The 17,843-nt window shown below is 42.9% G+C and overlaps 1 protein-coding gene across 1 annotated transcript in view; it reads left to right on the top strand.

Moving 5' to 3' along the window:
* The window catches only part of LOC121604421 (voltage-dependent T-type calcium channel subunit alpha-1I-like), a 168,619-nt gene that overhangs the window by 40,871 nt on the left and 109,905 nt on the right, over positions 1–17,843 (top strand). Inside the window, exon 4 of the mRNA XM_041933929.1 lies at positions 9,583–9,680. Within this exon, the coding sequence (XP_041789863.1) occupies positions 9,583–9,680 (98 nt within the window). The remainder of the gene's footprint in view (positions 1–9,582; positions 9,681–17,843) is intronic.

Here is a 17,843-nt window from a genome sequence, read left to right as displayed (position 1 = left end):
TTGCTGTAGTGCCACTGTCCTTACAGCCATAAAAGCCAGTTGCATGATTGGCTCCGGATGGGCGATGCTGCACAAAAGCTGAGCGAGTCGCCACAGTGGCAAATTATCCTGTGTTCCACACATAATTTATTCTTGGCTGGCAAAAAAAGGCTTTTTTTGTCATGAAGGGAGAGTTACAGTAAGAGAATGCTTCATGTGAACAGGTCCTTAAGGCAGGAAGGATATGTCAGCTTTCACAGCCGCCTTATCGTTAAATAATGATAATAAATCATATTTTTTCTTGCAACAGAGTAGAGCTGGTTTTCAGTTTTGTGCTGTTCACTGCACTTCAAAGTAAATGTGGTTCTCTTATGTTTGTCCAAAACTCAGAATGTGGAGCTAGTGGTGATGCTTTTGATTAACCCTCAGTCAGTCCCTTCAGGCAATAACATTTTTTAAAAACACAATATTTCTTTTTTTAAATATATGCTTTTTATCATCAAATCTGCCTGTAATTAACCCAGAGCACTGCTTATTTTTTGTAGTACCTTTGTGACATTCCTGAATACCGAGGTGAAGATCATCATCCAGCTCACGTCAACGGTGCGCAGAATAAGGACAACATAACTGCTTCTTATTTGTTTTTTCACTCCCTCATCTCCCATTTCCAGAAATTTCTAAAGTGCAGCACACAACATAACACATCTCTGTCTCACTAATCTTTGTTTTATTTGTTTCTAGAAAGTCCTGCATGTCTCAGAATTAACGCTAAAATCTGGTTTGTTGATATTGAAATGTAAACATAGTAAAACAAACAATTGGATTGATTAAAGTGTCTCTTTGGTATTAGTGAGAGATTTTAAAGGAGTTTTTAGTTAGTGGAGTCATGTTGTCATGTCTGATTAAGCGTGTGCGTGTCTGTGTGTGTGTGTATTTGCATTTAACTTCTTTTTTGCATTGATAGTTTTGTTTTGATTTTTTTTGGTCTGTGCCATCTGTTTCTCTATGTACAGGTATTGTTTTCAACACAAATGTACGTACAAATATACGTGCATGTGCCTGTATTGGTATCAAACATATGCTCTCAGTACAATATGTGTCTTGCTCTTATATTCTGAGCTGCCAAAAATGGTACTGGTAAGCCGAGCAGATGGGAGACCATAATTGATCCGGATGTGCGTCGGCAGAACTATATTTACACATACATCAAATGTTCTTTCCTCGCCTGAGAGAAGTTAGTGCTGTTTGCTCTTACAGGTGTGTGAGATATTGGATGGAAGGATGTTCATATTCAAGTTCAGAATGAGGAGATCACAACAGCAGTGACGCCAAAGTATGATCTGCAAATCTAATGAATCTGAAAGAGAATATTCTAGAATCAAAAGATAATTGGAGATGGGATGCAATCAATCTATCCATCATCCATCCATCATCCATCTATCCATCCATCCATCCATGAATTGCCCAGTTATGGGCCAGTTATAGCAGTGGCTGCTAATGTGACAGAGGTGAATTCTCGTGGTGCATAAAAGGGTTTGTGTGTGACTGTGACACTCTCACCTTGACGAAACCTGTGAGTCAGTCCGTCGCCTTCGATTCACATAGCAAATGCTGCCTCATTGTTTTAAGTGAATCCACTGTCCTGCCAGCTCTGAAGAGAAAGAACTTGTGCTGCTGTAGTGCTGAATCAGCCACTCTATCATCTAGTCATTACTCACTAAAGCAGAACAGCAACCTCACTGAGAAGGACAAATGCCAGCGAACCCTTTATGAACAACAGAGGCTCGATAAAGGAGTTGTTGAGTATTTTGTCAACGTCTCATCAAAACCGTGAACCCCTTGTTTCTTTGGGTGCAGATGTGTGAGCGAGCAGTTTTGATTATGCAGTTATAATGCAGCAACGTCAATGAAGAATTAAAACCCTGCAAACCTGCACAAGAGTACTAATAATGCACAAGTCAGTAAGTCGATGATATTGTAAGATGTTGCACAGATCAGTATTTGCATGTTACATTGTAATAGCACAGCCATATTAATGTCAATTATACATGGCATGTTGTAAGTTAGCAGCTGAAGAGCTGTTCATGTCATCCTTTAGCCCTTTTTGTACAGCCCATATATTCCTCTGGCAGAACACAAGAAAAGCACACAAAGCTGACGGAGGCAAACAGAATAGCGCCCGATGCCAAAGGATGACACCATCTTGGATCAAAACCACATGGTGTCGCATGCTCAAGGAGGCTCTTACAGCAATGTGGCATGTGCCATGTGTTCCTCATTTTCTATACAAGAAAGGAAGAAGTGTTCAAATCCATACACTCTAAATCCAAACACTGCATAATTGGTGCGATGGATGATAGACATGATGATGGTATATGAACTCCTCCATTCACTTAAGCCAAGTCTTTGGCATTTATGTGTTTGCGCAGTGTGTGTTTGGGTGCACATGTTGCCATATGCACTTACTGTAATTACTTTAATTGGAAGATGAGGCATGAGGTTAATGCGTTAATGATCCTGATTCGTTTTTGACACTAAGTGCATAGTAAATGAAGCCTGGGAATCAGTCTGGTGTCATATAGCGCCAACTGTCTGCACAGGCGGTGTGTGCTGATTATTCTCTGATAAAATTGTAGTGTCATGCAACAAGTATCTTATATATATATATATTTATACACAGTGGTAATTTCTTGTCCGTACATGACTCTTCAGAATTTAGCCCAATTTCAAAGAAGCTTTTATATGTTCTATAACCTGGCATGGTGTTAAAGACAAAGCAAGTGTGAGGCTTTAAACTTAACGTTCTAAAAATCATCAGGTATATTTCTCTGAAAGTGATGTGGCTTTCTACTTACAGGCTGTCCCCCTGAGTATGGAATATTGGTCTTACATCTTTTGAAAATGCCCCCACGGATGTCGTGCATTCACTTTGATGATGGATGCACTTTGACTGAGGAGCGTAGCTGCAAGAGCACACAGACGGGGTCAGAGCTCCAATTAAGGCTTTAGGCCACCCTTCCTTAAAATGTGTACTGCATCAAATAACATGTCCTACCACAGCAGAAATGTAAATGGTGTTATTCCTGACGTGTTTTGGCTAATTTGTCTAAAGACAGCTCAGAAATTATGGGAAAATGTGACTGCGACAGTGAGAGTTAGACATACGGATTGGCCGTCTGATCGTGTCATGAGGAGTTTAGGTCTGGTGTGTGTTTAGCTTAGCATAGCATGAACCCTGGAGGCAAGGAGTAAAGCCCAGTGGCCGCAGTACAAGGACGTCAATGTCAACTAATCAATGAGAGCTGGACCTGCAAGCAGCTTGGCTTAGGTCAGTAATAGCTCCAGTACATGTGCTAGCTTCTCGTTAAATCGCAGTTTCTATGAGTTAAATACACAGCGTACAGTTTGGAAGGCACCTTCAGTGTTGCAGACTTTTTCTCACTAATTTAACACTCTTTCAACCTTTTTTTAAAACAGGCTAGCGACGAGTCTAGTAGCTTTTTTGGACAGACATTAGCACATCGCCAGTATTGTACGTGAACGACAAAGAATAACAGCCTAAATAGTGATCAGCTGGTCAGAGTTGGTTAAGTTTGACTTCATTTTGCAGATCACTGTGTAATGATGTTGTGCACGTACAAAGTGATGTAGCACAGTGACTTTTCCAAAAAAAAAAAAAAATCAAAACTGTAGCTACTTACTGTTAAAAAGACACTGGGCGCCTTTGATCGAACTTGGTTAACCTTTGCACTTTGCTGCTATTCTCCCTGAAAAAGTCAGTTGGACACATCCCTACTTTACTGAATGGACACAGATTAAACACATACATGCACACTTCCTAAACCATACAAATATTCCTTCAAACCTGGTTCGGCCATGTTTACTGTCAGTCCTGGCAACCAGTTGCACTCCCACTGTGTTTTTAAATCCAGTTTGAATATGATGTGTGTAGAAGCGAACAGGCAGAGATGGGTAATGTGACCACACCAGTTTCAGCCAAGAGCTGGCTTTCATCTTTGACAAGATATTTACATGTCCGTACAGACACACACGCACACGCACACGCACATGCACACATGCACACACACGCACACGGACATGTGTATGAGCATCTGTACCCAGCTGGAGGTGTAACAGTAGCTCATTAGAGCTCTGACACCAGACAACACACTGTAGGAATGTGAGAATGGAAAATAAAACACACAGAGAGAACACACACACACATAGAGAGAGAGAGGCCAAAACAAAACTCATATAGAGGAAATAAAGAGGTTGAAAGAAAAAAGTTAAGATAGAATTAATTCAATAAAGGCAGATATTTAAGAGAGAGTTTTTGTGGTGGAAAACTTGGAAGAAAAGGATAAACGAGGAGGGGAGGAGAGAGGAGGTGAAGAGCTGTGTCTAAATGAGTGTGTGTGCCGTGTGCATGTGCGTGGCCCTCTATCTTCTCCGACTTCCAAAGCTCTTGTGGGAGAGAAGATCTACTGCATCCATTAATCTTATTTTAATAATTGATGCCATCTTCTCCAGAGGGAAGCTGGGCCTGGACCGTTGGCATAAAATGAGACATTTAGTGCTTTCTGGTAATTGCCATATTAGTTTGTTTCTGCCTGTTAGGCCAGTGTACAGCCTGGTCTAAATGCACAGCATCTACTTACCTGCATTATTTTGCTTTCCGGTGCCATCCACAGCCTGGATCACCCCTAAAAATAGGTTTTTACTAATATATGTTGCACATGATTGGACTGAAAACAGAAGACCTTTAGCTGTTAATGCTGCTGAACTGTAATGTCTTTGAGTGCTGTAAGTGTCTGCATAATCTCTATAAACAGGTATCTGGATATGAATGCAGGATCTGTTGGCAAATGTTGGTATGGGAAGCATTCTGATTTCTCTTTGTAGTCCATTTGTAGTTCAAGTAGTATTGGCCATTCACTTTGCATGTAAAAAGTGGCCTTTGAGAGCAAAAGAGGCGAACACATTGGCCAGAATGCAAACTCTGAGCCATCGTTAGGTGCTTCCAGATTAGTATGTTAATTAGAAGTTAGTTTACTTCTACTGTTAACATTAACTTAACTACAAATTATACTGCAGTGTATTAGCTCACTTTAGCCATGCTAGCATTGTGGCTCTATGGATGGTATGTTAATACCTCTGTTAATTGAACTATGGAATGGATTGCCTTTAAATTTGGTGCAGACATTGTTGTTCCCCAGAGGATTAAATATAATAACATTGGTCACCTGACTTTTCATCGGGTCAAAACTTTCCCTCCCTGACCAAATACCTGCAAAACCGACGAACGACATTGCCATGAGTCTCCGCTGTACCTTGTGTTTACTGATAATTAGCAAATGCTAGCATGGTCACACAGCTAAAATAGTTAACATGCGAAACGTTATACCTGCTAAACAACTGCATGCTAAGACTCTCATTGTGAGCATGTTAGCATGCTGACATTAGCACTTCGTTCCAAGCAGCGCTGGACCTAAATAGATAGCTGCTTATGTGCTAACACATGGCATGAACTATACAAATTGTGGATTAAAATTAAGTGAAACACTGCTGTAATTAGTTTTTTGAGCTATTGTAATTTCCCCCTCTCTCTTATGATTGTACTCATTAAAAAACAGACATTATTTGCATCACACTCTAATGATGGAGTGCAGCGTTTGACACTGACTGATGTGAATGTGGCTTTTCAAGATCACTGCGCCATGTCAAAATAATTAACACTGCTGGGAACACCGAGTTCATTTGACTGAAATTAGGAAAAAACACTGGGAGCACCTGGGAGAGAGGCTCCAAGCAGACACACGACCTTCGTCTCAACTTTTAACATTAATGTCAAAACCTAGTAGGATTCTTCAGCATACAGTCTGAGAGGAGGAAAAATAACCCACCACTTCAAATTTAAATGACAAAAACATGTTGCATCCTTTTCTGCTTGAAGCTTCCTGAAGGTGAAAGGCAGTAAATCTCACCTGTGGAAGAAAAGAGTGGGCCATTTAGTGATCAACAACCTTATCAAATTTTGATTATGATCATTTGCAATTAGAATTTTGGGGGCCAGCAGTTGATTTAACTGTACTGTTGATTATAACAACAGTACCTTTGGACCATTCACACCATTACAGTCGTCTTAAAAGGAAAAAAAAAAAAGAGAGATAAATAAATAAGTTCCATTTTGGTTTTGATATGGAACTATTCACTGAACACGAGTCATGCACCATTTCAGAGTCTACTTATCTTCCACATTCAAAGCTCCCCCCTGCAGCCAGCCCTGGAGAGAAACTCTCCCACTGTTCCTCCCTGGTGGCTCCTGAGAGAGTCGTTCAACTTGTGACGGCGCTTTTTTGGCGCAAAGTAAACGGCGGAGACAGAGCATCTCCCTCAAGAAGAAGATGCAACAGAGAGAGGAGAGCCCAAAAAGAGTGGGAGGGTGTTTAAGACCCGGTTAGAAATCCACACCCCCCCTAACGTCGCTAAGGAACAAAAGTAATCTAGTTCTTCCTTTCAAATATTCATGAGGCTGTTTGGGTGGGGAGCAGTCCTAACTCAAACACAGACAGACTCTAAATTTAGTTTTACTTGTGTGTGAACGTGTCTGTGTGTGTCTGTGAGTGATTGTGTGTGTCTGTGCTGTAAGAGTGTGTGTAGGCTCACGGCTAACGTAATAACACGTTTCAGGAAGACAGGAAGAGAGAGTGTGTGTGTGTGCGTGTGCGTGTGTGTGTGCGTGTGCGTGTGCGTGTGTGTGTGTGTGTGCGTGTGTGTGGCCTCTCTCCTCTGATTTGACACAGCTTTGTGAGAGCCCAGAGTCTGCCCCGAGCACTTTCTCTCCTCGGCGTGTTTGCGTGCATGTGGATGGGTGTGATGCTGAGGTTATCGTCTGCACATCTGCTCAGTGTGACTTTTTCTGTGTGTGAGTTATTGGGCCCGCGTGTATCATAGACTGTTTCTTTGCATTTGTGCGTGTGCATATCATCGCGTGCACAGGAATAATTGTTTGTGTGTGTGCTGCATTTGTGTAATCGAGTGTGTGTGTTTGTCACCAAAATGAGCCGTCTTATCTAAAATTGCTGCAGAAAATTGCTCCAAATGACAAATCCCCATTAGGTTTGCCATCACACACACGCACAAACGCACACAAACACACACCCGAGCACCTGCCCTGTCGATGCGCCGTGTTTGAAATAGCAGCTATAGAAGCATCGCAGCACAGTCGTGCTTACCCTCAGTCCATTTCTTTTTGTTCTTCCTCTCTGGGTGCTAGCCAAACTGTCATAGCACACACAATATCTTCCCATCCATACACACATATTACCTACATATTACCAACAGTGTACCATCAGTCTGTAGCTGCAAAGTGTAGACTGCTGATTTTGATCATTTAGGAAAAAATAAAACAAAAGTGGGTCTTTTTCAGGCCTTTTTTCATCATATGGATGCAATATGGGACTCTGGCCGATGTTGCTGTGTGTTTCCAGCATGTAAACATCGGCTTTACTCGCCCTCTTCCCAACTCCCAAACGCAGCGTTCCTTTTTCTCCCTCTTACTGTAGAAGTGGTGGATGTGTTTGCTCTGTTCTCTGCTCCCTTTCTTCAAAAACTGCCTGTCAAATTAGATCATGGCCACACGCCGAGGAACCAACCTCTGTGATCTCGCACAGATGCGACCACGTGCAGGTGCTCTGCGAACTACGACCTTACTTTTTCATGGCCGGTGTGTTTTACCAGCACGCTTTTGTCTGATTTGGTGTTGGGGAGGGGCATAGCAGAATCGGGGCTTCGTCTGCCCCCGTCACCGCCAAGGTTACGGTAATGCGCTGGTGAGAGATTCATATTTCATGGCTCACTGAGATCCACGCCTTGCGGATGCTTTCGAGCATGTGCACAGGTTTGTTTGCTGGACTGTAAGTAATAACCTGTTCCGTGTTGAGTTTCACCTTTGAGCTAATGTGCGTTCACGGTGCGACCGCGTTTCAGCTTTGAAACTTTGGCCTGGTCAAGTTTTTCCAGCTTCCCAATGAGGCACAGCTCTGGAAACACAGCCGCTCTTACAGCTTGACATGTAATTGAAGTTGGCAGTCCTCATATTTCCTCAAACTTCAACATGGCTGTGTTTCTCTCTTTTTTTCCAGCCTCCTGAGTTACATCCTTGCGTGACCTGTTTTCCAAGTTTGAAACCTTGCGGGACTCCAGTTCAAACTGTGAAGCTCTCTCTGGAACACTAGAAAATTGGAGGATTTTTATGCTACTGTCTATTTCATTGTGCTGTCCAAAATTTTTGGGAGGCTCGTCTCCAGAAGCGTAGGTTGAAAGGTCGAAAGCAAATAATTGGCTGGCGCTTTTTAAACTCATCCGATAGGCTGTTCAACCTCTCGCTGAAATGAGCTTTGAATATAGAGGAATATTTGTGTGAAATACCTGAAACTCGCCTCAGTTTCAACATCTTGACGCCCCCCTCCCAGCCTGAGAGCAGCTTTCTTCTGCTCAGCCAGGTGTAGGCACACTGCTCTCCTGTCTCTGTCTCTCTGTTCCTAACGTTGTAATTATCTCCAACTCTTGATAAAACCTTCAGGCTCCCTCTCCCTCTCTCAATCTCGCTTTATTGCCGTCATTATATTGCACTTAATCATCCCTCGGTGCTTAACTCACTTTGGTTTCTGATCTATCCATCCTTATCTCGCGCTTTATCCATCTCCTGTCACCCGTCTGTTTCTTCTTCTGCTCTGACTCCTTCTCTGCACTCTCGCTCTCTCTCTGTCTTGCCGTTCTTCAGGAAAAGTAGGCCTCCCCTGTCATGAATTTGTCAGAAATAGGTCAAATAGCAAAATACGCGCTCTCTGCTTCCCTCCTCCGTCTCCGTTACTCCACACCTAGTGTGTTTACTCCCCTCACCTCCGATCCCTGCTCCTTCAGAGGGCTCTGCTTTCATCTCAGAAGGTTGCAGGTTTAATCCCACGCCTCTCATGCTCGAGTCCGCCTGCGAACCAATAAGTTACAGTTTGATGCTTTCACTACATGTGCTAAACGGTATATCCAGTTTCAGGGATGGGGGAGGTCTACTGTACTTATTTACTCATACACATAAAAATGATGAAATGCTTGGATTTTAATGCCGCTGCATCACTCTGTAACTTTGTCAGATAAAGCAATAACACCTACGCTTATTAATATTCATGTACAGCTGCAGACTAATCGATGGCTGTGCTGTCCTGCAGTGCGTTTAAAGACAGAGAAGCTGTTTCTTTTTGCAACGTCTGCCACTGACCCGTTTCTCTGACTGCCTCGCTTTATTAGGTGCACAATTTCCAGCTCATTAATTCATATTAGGCTCTGCACAGCAGGACCCCGACTGTGCGAGGGTGTGTGCATGCTTCTGTTTAGGCTTTTTAATAGGAGCAAACATGGAGGGAGGAGTATATTAAATCGATACTGCTTGTAAGTGCAGATGCTCCTCAGTGATTATGTTTGGTTTTTTTTGGGCCATTGGTCTGTTTTTTTAATTCCTTTTGATACCCCTTGTAGACTGGACACATCTGGAAGTATCTGTCTAGTTAGTACGTTTTTTCTGAATGTTTTGTGTGTGTTTTCCAGGATGGTTGAATACTCGCTGGACCTGCAGAACGTCAACTTCACCGCCATCCGAACAGTGAGGGTGCTGCGACCTCTCAAAGCAATTAACAGGGTGCCAAGTAAGTTACAGCGTTGTTTCAGGCTGCGTTTTCCTGCATGCAAAATTCAGTGTGTTATAATGCAATTCTAAGCCAACCGGACGGAGTGGACTAGACAGATGACTTCAACTGTGTGTTCATCAAGAGCTACTCCCAACTCTGATATGTCATCAACTGGTTTTTCTTGCTCAAGAATTAAAAAAAGAGACTATTATATATCTGAAAAGTGAGAGATGTAATGACATTCATTCATTTACTGCTGTTTGTGGCTCTCATTCAGCACCATGGACAGCCGCCTGCTGGAGCAGCCAAGGCCGGCTAGCTTGGTCGCTGTCCAAGGTGCCGATTATGAGTCACTGAGCCAGGAATACCTGTGTGTGAACACGTTCCGATTAGACGGCATCAAGCCGGTGCAGGGAGGAGGATTTGATTTGGAACTGATCAGAGCCATGATCATTTTTAATCGCTGTTACAATGAACAATACTAGGCCATAACACGACATAGTAAAACCATACCCCAGCAGACCTTACCTGTATCAGAAGCACACTATCTCAAAAAGTTTTCTCAAAAATGAAATAAACTGGCAAGTTTGTGCTGTTTATATTATCGTATTCAACATCAAGGCAATTCAAATTGCAGTACAGAAGTCATGAAAGGCATCAAGTCAAGGTATTAAAGAGACATAGCGCAATATAAAAAGACGCAATTAGATAGGATAGAAGATTAAAAAATACGACACTGCAGGCTAAACAGGAGAATAAAAAGTACAGCAGAGCCACAGTGCAGTGCAGTGAAAGATATAAATAAATCATCCCACATTTAATTTAATAAAAGGCAGCGGCAAACAGAAAAGTCTTAAGCCGTCATTTGAAAGAACTGAGAGGTGGAGTTTTCCAGATGAGTGGTGCTGAAAAATGAATCGCTGCTCCTCCACGTTTTAGTTTTGGGGACGCAGACGATCTGAGAGGTCTGGAAGCTAGAGAAAGTGTCAGCAGAACATTCAGCCAGTATGTCAGATTTAGTCTACATACAGGAGTTACTGGCTTCATCCGGCCACCGTGGCATCAAAGAGGGCTTTATGTTTCACAGCAGAGGGTGAGCAAAAGCCCTATAATGAGGATGTGAATGGGCACTCGGTCTGGCCTCATGTCCCGGGTTGTATTGGAAATCAGTGTATTTTGTATTCACCAATTATCACAAACTTCACTTTCCCACATGCACATGAGTGCACATGAGTGAGCAGCTAGTTTGGTCCTCTGGCAAGTTGCCCTGAAAGCAGATCCCTGTGCAGTCAACTACAATCGCTAATCCAGGGGGTGTTTACTCTGGGTCAGACTCACAAGCAAACATTTGAATTCGTCCATGTGAGCTACACGGCGCACACGCTGGTGCACTGTAACATACAAGCCGATTCTTGGGCTATTTCACAGGACGCTAGTGGACGCTAATTGACTCTTTGCAGACTCAGGACTTGCATATGACTCTGACATAAATTCATCTTATTTTCATCATTTCAACCATTTTATTAAGTGGTGTCTCTCAAATATTGGTGATGGTGCAGTTTAAAGTTGATGCACTTTGATTGATTTATTTATTTTATTCTTGGTACAGTGAGAAAGAAACACCAAGCAATCATCAAGATATACAGAGACGAACCTTTAATGTTGAACAATTCAGAAAAAAACCCAGAATTATGTTCAATGATAATCTTCCATTCCAGCTTATTTTGAAATCTTGCTTTCTACAGTGTCTTCGTATGGCAACTACACTATGATTAAAGTTTGGGGACGTTCCTGGTTGTGGCAAATAATCTATGGTCGAGGTAGATTTAGGCAAATGAGAGACTTGTTAAAGGTTTTGGGAAGTTAAGGTAACAGTAAAAAAAAAAAAAAAGCACCCACCCACACACCAGCAGGCCTCCACACCTTTCTTTCCACCTCACCGCATCCAGGGTACGCTGCGTCCTGCAGTGACACTGAGCGCTAAGCTTTCAAATGTGAGGAACTGAAACACCATCTCAACATGAAATTGGATGGATGGAAGTGAGTGAAATTCTAAATTGCTGGAGGGGCCCTTTAAGATGTATTTTGGATATATTTTCGTTTATTTTTGGAAAAATCAATTTTCAAACTGCTGACTCTACTTTCAATCATTCTGTGCACAGTTTTAGTTAAAAATCTGCACTGAATGGATCCAACACAACTCTTTACTGTTGTACTACGACTGGGTCTGAGTATGTCAGCTTGAATTGTCAGTGAGTAAACGAACGCTCATTGTTCACTGATGCGACTGCTGCACTGTATATGTTGACACCAACATGGCTGCTGAATGGAGCCCAAACGTCTGTCTGTCTTGGCTGTAGTTATATAATTCTGATTGTGTAGCTGTTTCAGCGGGCTGGCCTGGTGCTTTACAGGTGCAGTCGTGCCTGTGAAGAAACTGATTTTGATCTGTGCACAGGGATGTTTAAATTTCCTCAAAAGTAATTCCATCCACTCTGAACTGTGCTCATTTGGACAAAATCTCCTCCGCACCCGAACCCGTTCTGAAGCGATGCCGCTCAAGTGCTTTGAGCGCCCCGTGCCCGTCACTTCGACTCCGAGAGCGCCTCTCAGTCTCCGTCCTTTCTGATGAGAACGATCAGAGCTTGCTTCTAGTTGCTTTTGTGCTGTATGTGTCTAAATTATGCCTAGCAGGCAATCATTTGAAGAAGCTACGAGTGCTCTCTAAATCGGATATGCTGGTGCTTGAAGTTAATGTTGTTTTGCTTCTTTTATAAGTATAATTGCTAAACCTCCCACTGCTCATAAATCTGCAGCATAAACTATCCGACCAATTCTGCCCTCCTCTCTGGAAGCAGTTGCGGTGACTTAGGTTGCTCGTGGGAAATGTGTGTTGATTGCTATATTTGGCACATCATTACACAGAACATATATGAATACGCACACATGGAGAGCACTTAAACATACATGTTTCCACAGGGAGGCCCTTGATGTGCTCAGAGTCAAGGACACTTCTTTTTTCTTGTGATCATATCCAACATAGTCAGTTATCAGCATGTCTCATGTGAAAAGAGAGGAAGACTTTTGCATTTTTTGCATTTTTAATATTTCTTTCTCTCTCTCTGTCTTCCTTTCGCCCCCATCCAACCTTCATCAATACATCCCTCTGGTTTTTTTTGCATTAAACCATTCACTCCGGGCCGATCTCTAATCCATGCTTCACCCTGTCCTCCTACCTAGTACCCAAACAAGACCTCTCCCTAAACAAGTTGCTTTTGTATCCAAACCTAACCAAACCTTCTCCTCAGCGCTGTGAGATTACCAAACGTGGTGACACTTTCTATTAAAATACCATAAACTAGTTCCTTATTAGCATGCATATTAATAGCAGCACTAGTGGCTTATTCTGCATTTCCATTTTTTTTTTCAATAACCTCCTAACTACTGCTTATTGATAGTAAGTAAGGAAGTTGTTGCACGTGAATTATGATCTTAATAACGTCGCCCTCTAAACCCCAGAATAAGCAATGAACAACCTTAACCCCTAAAGAGCCAGTGAGCTACTAACATGCACGCTAACAGGAAACTAGTTATGGGTGAATAAGTGTGCCTTAATATAAAGTGTGTTTTTTGGCGATTATGCAAAGCAAATAGCATGTGTCAGATCAGGAAACTCGTCTCGTCTCCACCTGACAGGACTCGTGTCGTGTTCACACACACGCGTCAGTTTTTATCCTCGCGTGAAAAACAGCAGCTCATGGTTTGTTCAAATACGATTGAGGCACCTGCGCTTTTGTTTCCTTGTCGAGAGTCTTGTCGCCACAGGAATAATGACTCTCTCTCATCACTTTAACCAATCGTGATGCTGGTTTTGTTAATTATGATGGCAAAACTTTCATGAGTCATTTTGTTTGCATCAGTCATGAGTTTCACTTTGGACGCCGCTGTTTAGGTGGGAGGATTTGTTATTTTCTGCACATCTGCTAAAGTCGTCACCAGACATCTTGACGTGAAAAGCAAAGTTTGCACAATATGGTGCAACAAAGCACACATTAATTAATAATAGCCAACAGTACATAGAGTGTTCCACTCACTAAGTTTTGCATCACAGAGCTTTCTGCTTTCAAACTTTCTTTATATCCCTAATGGCTTTCAATGTTTTTTGTACAAAGTGGACCTAATTAGCCGTAGCACTGGTTATTTTACACAGCTCTCTATTGGGTTGAAAACCTAAACAGCGATAATTGGCTAGTGTCTAAACCATGTTTTCAGTTGTAATCTGGCAAATCTATGAGCAGGGGAGACTAATCTATTCACTTAGCCTCCCTTTTGTCATCAAGAATGTGAATGTGTTGTATTGGTCTGTGTGTAACAGAGCTTAGAAACAAGCAAGAATAGATGCAGCAGAAGAAAGTCACCAAACACTTACATCCCCTTGCACGACATTGATGTTTTCTTTGGGGTTTATTCGGCTACATTTCAATAAGGACAAGGCATTTGGGTTAAGGAAGGATGAAAGAGCAGAAGAGGCATGTGAGAGGGGAGAAAAAAGAGACACAAAGAGAGACAAACGAGGGAGGGGAAAGGGGATTATCCAGCTCCATGAAGGATAGGCCCAAGATGGACGAGAGGAAGAGAGGGATGATGAGAGGAGAGATGCGGGGGGACTCAGATGAGCAGGCTATTACGATGATAGATGGAGCTGAGGAGACAAGTGCAAGGGATGGAGGGAGTCGCCGGATGAGTGGAAATAAAATGAGCGAGGGACGGAGAGGACGGAGAGCCGGAGAGCGGAGAAGGGAGCAGGGAGACGATTAGAGCTCAGAGAACAAGAAGAGGAGATGCGACCATTGCACCGATTTGTTCTTTTTTCTTCATGATATGTGAGTGGATCGACAGGAAGTGCTATCCCAACAGCCACCCCCCACCCACACACACACACCCACACACACACACACACACACACACACACACACACACACACACACAACTTCAATAAACTGCTGTTTAAAGCATAAATCCCAATGTTGCAATTTCCCTCAGGCCTTGAGTTTAAGGGAGAAAGCAACCCCCCCCCCACCCCCCCCCCCCCCACCCACACCCACACACACACACACACACACACACACACACACCACTTGAAGCCATCATGGTCCCCTCTACTTCACATTCAGGACATTTACAGTAATTTAGTAGTTTCAGTGAGCCAACTTCTAATACAGAAGAATCTGAAGCTCATGTTTGAGACCGTGGGGATTCTTTCTGAACTAAGCTGCCTGAACTGGAGCCCCCCCAGGTTTTCCCAGAGGAAACACACGTGCCCCCTCATTTTGGTAGCAGAATGTTGGAGGATTCTTCGGCCAGGCAGGGTGCAGAGGTTGCGGCAGTGGATAGGCACATGCCATGTTCAGCTTTCATGCCTGAAATAAGAGTTTGTGTCCTGGTTAACGGGGGCTAGCAGCGTAGCTCAAGGGACAGCAAGGTCTGCCGTTTGGTCCAAACTGAAATGTGTCAACGAACGGGCTATCAGATGGATTACCATGAAATTTCATGCAGACATTTATGTTCTCCACCTCCAAATATAATGACATCCCCATCAGGCTCAGCTGCTTTTTAACAAATATTAGCATGTTTTTCACAGGCGTTGCTAATAAACTTATTGATGTTATATTTAAGTGTCCCAATAAGCCATGACAGAGTGGCAGTGAGCAAGCATGAGTAATAACATAGCCCTGGAACCAAAGCAGCTAAATGGAATTCAGCCATCACTGATTTTGTGATTTAAACCTGCTCTTTTCCTACCGTGAGGACACCTTGGTGAAACAGGCCTCACCTTCTAACTAAGCACAACTGTATGTTGAAAGGGTCATCCCGGAAAAGCTCTGTTTGAACGGCTCGCCTATGCTTCATCAAGACAAGACAGCCGCGTGCATGAATATGAAAATATAAAGCTATTCCGTAAACCTCCAGCTGCGGTGGCCACGCGATGAAAGGGTCACTTTATAGCAACGCAGCCGGGCACCGCGCCAGCGCTGGCTTCCAAAAGCCACTTATTTCACTCGTCTTTATTTGTTGGATGAATAAAGAAGCAATTCTCTCCTTTATTAAAGACAATTTAGCACAGAGCTCATCTCGGGGGTAATTCAATCTCCACGCTGCAGAAGAGACACAAACACAGCCGCAGAGCGCTTCACTCGTGCGAACACATACACACCGCACGGGCAATATATGCAAAGCCACACTGTCTTGCACTTGCATACACACACTTTTAGGCGCGTACTGACTGCATGTGCACACACACTCAGTGGAGGATGTGTGAAGTGAACAGAAGAGTCAGTTAATGGGACGCTAATGGAAATTATCCAGGCCTGGTTCCCACTGGCCACAGCTTAAAGAAGTGGGCCTGTTTACTACATTACCTACAACCCCCGCCCCCCGGCCCCCGGGAGAAGGCTGTATTAGCAGTCAAGGAAACGGTCATCAGCACATTCTCTCTCTGCCACCCCTCTGTTTTGATTTATCTTCTGTTTATTCTCACTTCTAATCTAGTTTGCACTTGGCTCATTTCCTTTTTCTTTGCTCCTCACGTTCCCCTCCCTCCATCTGCAGCCTGCCCTCAACGGTTACAATGATTTAAGTTGCTTTTTCTACAAAACAAACGTTTGTTGTTCTCTACACTTAATGTGGTAATGGTAATGTGATCAAAATAGCCAGGCTAATGCTACTATTCCAGTAAAGTGACAGTAATTTTACTTCCTGGAGGGACATAAGGGAAGACTCCCACACGCTGTCCTCCACACTCGCAATCAGGAAAATGTATTAATGACGTTTCGGTAGAAGGACCTTCATCAGATTATGTCACTACTTCCTCAAGGGAACAATTTTGAATCTTCTCATCTTTTAATCACATCTCAAACTTGGGCAAAAAAGCTGTTCTATAGCATCCTTTTTCTGCCCTGTTTTATCCCTGCTTCATTTTCATATGTCTCTTTTTACATTTTTAACATTTCCCATTGTTGTTTTCTTCCACTGGGTTTTTATGAGCAACGTCTTTGCATTTCGAAACAATATATGAAGTTATCACTTGTTATTAATTATTAATATTTTCACGCCAGGGTTTCTTGAGTGATATCGCAGCACTATAAGCTGCTCCTGACTTCAAACAGACTTCACTGTGAGGAAAAGAGACATCTGCTTCAACTTTCTCAAAGGAGATCAGGGTCTGTGATGTGTAACATCTGGCACCAGCACTGCCAGGGTTACACGGCTCCGACAGGCTGTAGTTCAGTGTAGATTAGTTTGTGTTGTTAACACCGATAATCATAATAAAACATGAGGCCATTAATGGAAGTTGATGAAAGTAAAATTCTTTTCTGGGCACCTTTTGTAATGATTTTTCCCTGACTGGCAGTGAGAGCTGACCGTTTGAAGTTAGATGAATTTCATGCACTTAAATCATTAAGTATTTAACAAAAATGCGGACTAAGTTCAGCCTCGTGTTCACCAAAGGTCATGCTGGTGTTTGCCTGTGTTTAAATGCGAGAAAGGCATCTCACATTTTTCCCAACAAAACTGAAATCTCGCCCTTTGGATTTGATTCTCGCGAGAAATGTGTATTTTTCCAGTTGGGATTAGCAACCTGCTGCAGTGCTGAAGAACGTTTCCCACCAGCAGATGTAAAGCTAGAACGTTGCATTCATGCAACGGTGGATTCTTTCTTCTTCAGATAAAATACATACACACCATGCAAAATGCGGCTCTTCTTTTCATGGCGGTTTCTCATTTTTGATGTTTTACTTTTGCAAAACATACATTAGCCAGGTGTCCTTTAAGACTTTGCAGCCTCCTTGTCTTCTGCTTCTTTAGATTGACACATCTTCTTAAATCATTATGCTATTTGCCAGGACCCCTGGGAGAAGGTACGAGGACCGCCTGCCCACTTATCCTTGATTAGTCAACTAAATGCCTCATCAATCCTCAATCTATTTTACAGATAGAATTTAACCTCTGCTTTAGTTTCCTTAGACAGATCAGAGGCAAAGCAATGGGCCGTGGGATCACAATTAGCGTGGAGATCGGGGATTGATTAGCTAATTATGAAAGTACGACGGCTCGTATGGAAATGCCAGTGTAGTGTTTTCATTTCTGAGTGAGCAGAAGTGTGGGAGGGGTGAGCTAGAA

Source organism: Chelmon rostratus, chromosome 3 (assembly GCF_017976325.1).
Source record: "Chelmon rostratus isolate fCheRos1 chromosome 3, fCheRos1.pri, whole genome shotgun sequence".
Taxonomy (NCBI): domain Eukaryota; kingdom Metazoa; phylum Chordata; class Actinopteri; order Chaetodontiformes; family Chaetodontidae; genus Chelmon; species Chelmon rostratus.
The sequence above is the reverse complement of the archived record's forward strand: the minus strand, read 5'-3'. Positions and strand labels throughout refer to the sequence as shown.